The 7,500-nt window shown below is 43.6% G+C and overlaps 1 protein-coding gene across 2 annotated transcripts in view; it reads left to right on the top strand.

The window, feature by feature from the left end:
* Nucleotides 1-7,500, top strand: part of LOC143136419 (copine-8) — a 185,488-nt gene that overhangs the window by 146,213 nt on the left and 31,775 nt on the right. For both annotated transcript variants that reach the window (XM_076297121.1, XM_076297122.1), the window contains one exon: nucleotides 7,272-7,318. In XM_076297121.1, the coding sequence (XP_076153236.1) occupies nucleotides 7,272-7,318 (47 nt within the window). The remainder of the gene's footprint in view (nucleotides 1-7,271; nucleotides 7,319-7,500) is intronic.

Genomic DNA, 7,500 nt, shown 5'->3' on the forward strand with positions numbered 1-7,500 from the left:
GCCATTGTGAGAAGAACAATCCAATCAGCTACTTGTCATTAGCAAGCTCTTGAAGAAAACACAGGGGGTGGACTGGCTGTCCTAATTACCCTATTTTCTCCTGATATATCGTCTCACGCAGCACCCCGAGTGAATGTGTATGTGTTTGTGTTTGTGTGTGTGTGTGTGTGTGTGTGTGTGTGTGTGTGTGTGTGTGTGTGTGTGTGTGTGTGTGTGTGTGTGTGTGTGTGTGTGTGTGTGTGTGCGTGTGCGCCTGTTCAATATGAATGCTTCAACATTAGCTCTAATTCTAATTAGCATGGAGGCCATGGAGAGAGATTTCATGTGCTGCTAATCACACTGTGTGTGCTCATTGGAGAGAGAGAACACAAGACAAACAGAGAGGAAGAGAGAGAATGGATGGAGAGAGAAGGAGGGAGGAGAGAAGAGATAGAGAGAGTTGGAAAGACAGAGAGGGATGAAGGAGAGATGGACAGAGAGGGAAAGAAGGAGCACAAGAGAGAGAAAAAGAGGAATAGAGAGAGTGGAACAGAAAAGGGAGAGATGGGAAGAGAGTGAGGGAGAAGGAGGAATGGAGAATGGGGCAGAAAGAGAGAGAGGGAAAGAAAGAGAGAAGGAGGGATGGATGAAGAAAGATGAACATAGAGATGGAGAGAGAAAGAGAGTGAGAGAGAGAAAGAAAGAGTGAGAGAGAGCAAGAAAGAGGGATGAAGAAAAAGTGAGAGATGGAGAGAGAGTGAGAGAGAGTGAGAGAAAGATTGAGAGAGAGGTAGAGAAAGGGATAAAGAGAAAGAGTGAGTGAGAGAGAGAGAGAGAAAGAGTGAGAGAGAGATGCAAAAAAAATCTGGATGCACTTGAACAGCAGTCCCAAAAACTCCCTCCATTTTGAGGCACTGAAAACCCAGGAGCTGAACCCTGAAAAGAGTCCTCTGAGCCAGCTGGTACTGAAGAACTAACTCAATAACAAAACTAACAAAGATCAAGCTCAGTCCAGCGCTGCTTCCCATACATTAATTAGAGTCAACAAAATAATGAATCAAGCAAAAGAAGATTATTTAGAGCATTGGACAAACCAAATTACAAACCAAAGTAGAATGAATCTCTATCTGATCCTAAAAAGAGAATATGAATTGGCAGAATATCTCATCTCTGTCAGAGATACGAAGCAGAGGCACATCCTGACCAAAGACAGGCTCAGTGACCAAAACCTAGCAGTAGAAACAGGCAGACACAGAAAAACCTGGCTGCCAAGAGAACAAAGATTATGTGGTCACTGTCAGGCAGAGGAGGTTGAGACAGAGGAGCACTTTCTTCTTCACTGCCAAAAATATGACACTTTAAGACAGACCTTTTCACGAACATCCAAAAAGTCATACCAAATTTTATAGACATTGAAGACAATGATAAAATGGTCATACTTCTTGGAGAAGGGCCCTCTGCTGCCCTGGCAGCACAACATGTCTTAAAATGAGGGACATGGTATAGAAAAAAAAAGACCTGTCTGTGTGTTAACAGACAAATACATGTTCCTGTGCACAAATATATATATGTATGTATTCACGGATCCACCCACACACACACACACACACACACACACACACACACACACTATTGTTTATTCTGTGTTCACATGTTTACCTGCATTGCTGTATGTCTATTTTCTTTTGTAACCCTACTGTGTTATCTGTAACACTGGCTTTGGCAACACTGTACCCAAACAGTCATGCTAATAAAGCTCCTTTGAATATGAATTTGAGAGGGAGAGAGAAAGAGTGAGGGAGGGAAGACTCTGCTCTGTCAGTGGCACCTGTGTGTAATTTTAGCAGTGATTTTACACACACCCTCTCTACAGGCAGGGGACAACACACACACACACTCTCTCTCCATATGCGGAGAGAACACACACACGCACGCACACACACACCCTCTTCACATGCGGGGGAGAACACACACACAGCCTCTCTACAAACAGGGAGAACATACACACAAACAAGCACTCTCCACTTGCAGGAGATAACACTCTCTCTCTCTCTCTCTCTCCTCTCTCTCTCTCTCTCTCTCACACACACAGACCCACACAGGGCGATCTCTGAGGTAGTATTTGAGGAGTATCAAATAGATGTTTCTGGCAGCCAGGTTGCACTGCTTGCAGGTCACACACACACACACACACACACACACACACACACACAGGTGCCAGCAGCTGGGTGCTCTATCTCTCTATCTCAAACACACTCAGTCATACACACATACACACACAGGTGCCAGCAGCTGGGTACTCTCACACACACAGTCAGACACACACACACACACACATACACACAGAAGTGCTAGCATCTGGGTATGATATTTATGTATTTATTTGTTTGTTTGTTTGTTTGTTTATTTGGTAGGGACAGTGCTCAATCCACACATCCACACATTGCATCCACACATACTGTAAGCTGTAGAACACACACACACACACACATACACACACTTTGTCTCTCGCATGCTCTCTCTTTCTTACCCTCTTTCTCTCTCTCGATCTCCCTCTGGATCAGAGTTGGCTGCATGCTCAGGTGCATAGGTGAGTGGGTGGGCAGGTGTGTGTGTGTGTGTGTGTGTGTGTGTGTCCGGTGAGTCAGTCCTCATCATGTCGTTGCTCCAGCCCCAGCTGCTCCAGAGACACCAGTCATTAATCTCTCTTATTACACCTCCATCACTCACTCTATCACTCTCTCTATCACTCTATCTCTCACTCACTCTATCACTCTATCTGTCTCTTTCTCTCTCTCTCTGTTCTCTTTCCTTATTGGTATAAAGTCTTCAATTACTCACTGTTTATGTTTTTCTTTCTTTCAATGCCTCTTTCTCTTGCTCCTCTCTCTCTTCATCTCTCTTTCTCTCTCTCTCTTTTTTTTATTACTCTCTTTCTCTCTCTTTTTATCACTCTCTTTCTCTCCATCTCTCTCTCTTCATCACTCTCTTTTTCTTGCTCCTCTCTCTTCATCTCTCTCTCACTCTCTATCACTCTTTTTCTCTCTCTCTTACTCTCTTTTTCTCTCCATCTCTCTCTCTTCATCACTCTCTTTCTCTTGCTCCTCTCTCTCTTCATCTCTCTCTCTCTCTCTTCATCTCTCTCTTCATCTCTCTCTCTCTCTCTCAAAAGTCTGTCAGTGCCTCTTTCTCCTGTTCCTCTCTCTTTTTATCATAAAAAAGTCTCTGTGGGTGGTGAAGGCAGATGTCACACTAATGCAAGTACACACACACACACACACACACACACACACACACACACACACACACACACTATACACACACACACAACGCACACACACACACACACACACACACACACACACACACACACACACACACACACACACACACACTCAATGTGGTCTGTCTGTCGAGGTTTGTTCTGGGTTCATTTGAGGCCCCAGTGCAGTTAGCTCCTCTTTTTGTAGCACAGCTGGTGATTATTACACATGATACTCAGCAAAGTCAGCTTTCAGGACGTTACTTCTGTTGAAACATGAACTGTGACACTCCTCTCGCTCAGTCGGAATGGGAAGCGGATTCACATCTGCCGTTTGGTGCAGCTGTTTCTTTTAATGGTGCACAAATGGGCTCTTGGAATACTTAGCTCTTAAATCAGGCTGGACAGCAGCTTACTGGAGTCTGTTTGGAGTGGGACTACAGGCTGGCTCCCTCCACATGACGTACTTCCTGTTATTACAAATGAACACCAAGACGAAGCGGCCGCCGTGTTTTACATGGGACAGCAGCATATGGCTGCCAGGGCTACTGTAGCCTGCAGTGTTTTACTTATGATCGATAGTAAACAGATGTGTGTTTTGCTTGTCTCAGGATAAATGCAGCCCTATGGAGTGTGTGTGTGTGTGTGTGTGTGTGTGTGTGTGTGTGTGTGTGTGTGTGTGTGTGTAAGGGCCCATCTGGTGTTGAGAATGCCCCATCGTGTGCAAAAGTCACTCACACACTCACTGTGTACTCAACTCTGGTTTGAGAAGCGAGAGGGAAAGATAAGACTAGTCTTACACTAGAATGTGTTTATTTCATTTCAGAAGATTCTGTGATGTAATATCAAGGATATTTAAAACTACAAATCCCATAATGTACTGCGGTCTGAGTGAAAATGAGGTCTGCAGTGAAGTAGCATCCTCTAGCACAGGGATTCCCAAACTGTGGTACCCCCGGTGGTACGCGAGCTGCCACTAGGGGGTACGCGAGATGAAAAGGGCAATGGCAGAAAGGAGTTAAAAATGATTAATTAATTAATACTCTAATTAATTCATAAATAATACATAATTTCGAATCGGGTTCATTTGTGGAAATCATTTGTAAACTCTATAATAGGGTATGTTTTCATTAAAAAATAAGCTACAACACACAATAGGCAACACGTGATTTTCTGCGGGCAGCCAGAATATTTGGCGCGTTAGTTTCGTTGAAGTATAGGCTAGGTAGAAGGCTGCGTAAACATGGAAAACTGGCTAAAAACAGGGACACTGTCCAAAAGGCCTAATTAAAGCGATCGAAGAGGAGAAGCGAGAGAAACATAGCAGGACACAGGTAACGATGGAATGGGATGGGGGGCAGAATGATGAAGGTGGAGATGGAGCGCAGGGGGATAAAAGAAAGGACGAGACAGAAAAGACTGCGCGAAGAAAACGAAAGTATGATGATATAGGCCTAGGCTTCACGTGGATTGGGAGTAGTGTTGTCACGATACCAAAAGTATGACTTCGATACGATACCTGCCATAAATATCACGATGCTCGATACTGAAATGATACTACGGCGAAATCCTAAGATATCTGGAAAAGAAAGGACTCATACCTCCTCCAAGTGTATTGAGTCATTTGTGTTGAATTCGGTGCACTTTTGTAGTGTGCAGGTCAATTCTGGGTTCTAACCTTCTAAACTTCCTACATAATTATTATTTTTTATAGTCAGTAAAATAGTAGGCCTACTTTGTGTGATTAAGTCCTTGTTATAGTTCATTTGTTGCGTTGTGTTTTGGCAATAACATAGCATTAAATAGCCAAACTAGGCTAGATCAAGGTCAGTGTTGAAATTACTGCATGCAAATCACTGAATGCTATGCAGAGAGGCCTAATCTTTAGGCCATCTGATGTACAGTATAGGCTACCCTAGGCCTTCCCGTGTTCATGTGATTTCTTTGACAGTTGCAAAGGGAAAAATGTGAGGATAGTCTTCTTTGCGCCCAGTGTACAAGTACGACGTTCCAACCACTCAGGTCTTCGTCAGATAGGCTTACACCATACCTGTTGCAATATATCTGTGTGCATTACATTACGTCTATTTCTTTGATAACATGATTTACTACCACGTAACAATAAGCCGCTATTATTATTAGGACTCAACACGCTTTGATGGTATGCTGTGGGCTTTAATTAGCGCCTTTCGGGTAGCCTATCCTACATCTGGGCAATAATTATTGAACAAATTGCAGTCTACATGCCATGACAAATATTACCAGTAGTACTGACCGAACATAAAATATTTTGTTTGGTAGGGTTGGTAATGTTATTCTGGCGTGAACATTGCGCTTTCATCACGTTAGCACCCTATGATTACAGCTCGTTATGTCTCGTCAAAATGAATACAGCTCGTTATGTCTCGTCAAAATTCATTGATGAAGGAAGGTTCGCTTTACTCGTTTCACTTTCACAAAACAGAAGAGAAGAACTTGGCACTAACCATGTAGTTGTGTTTTCTATAGCATATTTGTTAACCTGTCGTTCTTTGAACTTTGAATGTTGGGATATGTCTGCGAGGTGTTTAGCCAAGTTCCATGCGTAGCATACTGCTTTTAAATGACTTTGAAACATATTTTACAAACGGGCCTCTGTGTACCTGATGGCTTGCCTTCACTATTCGCGATGTATCCGAAATAGTTCCAGATTTCACATCACCTTTTGTTTTATCCACAAGTCCGAGGACTGTCAGCAAAGAACTATGTTGACGTTGCTGCGCACTCACTCACTCAGAGCTGCCTGCTTGACACGCCCACTTGCCTAGATGCGTGTGCGTGCAAGGAGCAGTGAGAGCAGCAGTTCACACAGACCGTTATTATTTTAATAAAGTATCGATTCTAAAAACGTCGGAAATCGTATCGTTTTTTGCGTGAAGGCATCGTGATACCTTTTTAGTATCGATACACCGTGCAACACTAATTGGGAGACAGACTGCCCAAAGCCACAGTGCGTGGTCTGCAGTGAGATGCTACCTAACCATTCTAATGTGGTTCTCCACACTGTTTTTTTTAATGTGAGAGCTCATAGACCAGTTGCACATTTTGATTATGTTAACATGTAGGGCGGCTAATTAAACAACGATGCCTGGAATGCGTCAATAGAATGAGTTACTTTTTTATGTATTGGATGGTGGGGGTACGCGAGCCGAGTCAGGATGTAGAAGGTGGTCCGTGGGGAAAAAAGTTTGGGAACCGCTGCTCTAGCACATACACACCAACACACACACACACACACACACACACACACACACACACACACACACACACTCAAGCGGACGCGCACACACACATACACACACACGGATGCACACACACACATACACAACAACTACAGAGTCACACACACACAAGCGGGCACACACACACACACACACACACACAGAAGGCATGCACATACACTCAAACAATATTTGCATAAATATGATTTCTCTATTTCTTTCATGCATTATACATGCACACACACAAACACACAAACACACACACACAGTTGTAAATCATGCTCATCTTTAACTGGGAATTATGCAGACAAATATAGCCCATAGGCGTGCATTTCCAGAATGAAAAATATTGTAATATGTGTACTGTAGTCCTATGACCCCCATCATATTCATTGACATATTACTTCCAGGATCAGTGATATTGCATTGCTGTGCTGGGAGATGAGCTGCTTTCTGCCTTATGGGTCCACAAGCAGAAAATCAACTACTATAGACATCTGTGGATGCAATAGACCACAGGGTGACCTGTGTGTGTGTGTGTGTGTGTGTGTGTGTGTATGTGTGTGTGTATGAGGAAGAGAGAGAGAAATTGTCTGAGTGTTTGAAAGAGCCCTTGTGAGAGAGTGAGGGTCTTATTTGAGTGTGTTGTGTGTGTGTGTGTGTGTGTGTGTGTGTGTGTGTGTGTGTGTGTGTGTGTGTGTCACTGAGTGTGGTGGAGTGTGTTGATGCAAGCTGAAATGAAAGTGTGTTCTGCTCTGGTTGTCTTCCAGGACTCAGATTAATTTCACCGTGGCCATCGATTTCACCGCCTCCAACGGTGAGTACCTCAATCAGACACCATTGTGTGTGTGTGTGTGTGTGTGTGTGTGTGTGTGTGTGTGTGTGTGTGTGTGTGTGTGTGTGTGTGTGTGTTGTACCTGTAAGTGTGTGTATGTGTGATTCTGGTATCGCACACTGCCAATCCCCTGAACTGGTCCAAGCAGGAAAATTTGGATGAAA

This window comes from Alosa pseudoharengus, unplaced genomic scaffold (assembly GCF_046254945.1).
Source record: "Alosa pseudoharengus isolate Yale_2024_CS ecotype anadromous, Long Island Sound unplaced genomic scaffold, YU_APseudo_1.1 YU_APseudo_1.1_scf_20, whole genome shotgun sequence".
NCBI lineage: Eukaryota > Metazoa > Chordata > Actinopteri > Clupeiformes > Clupeidae > Alosa > Alosa pseudoharengus.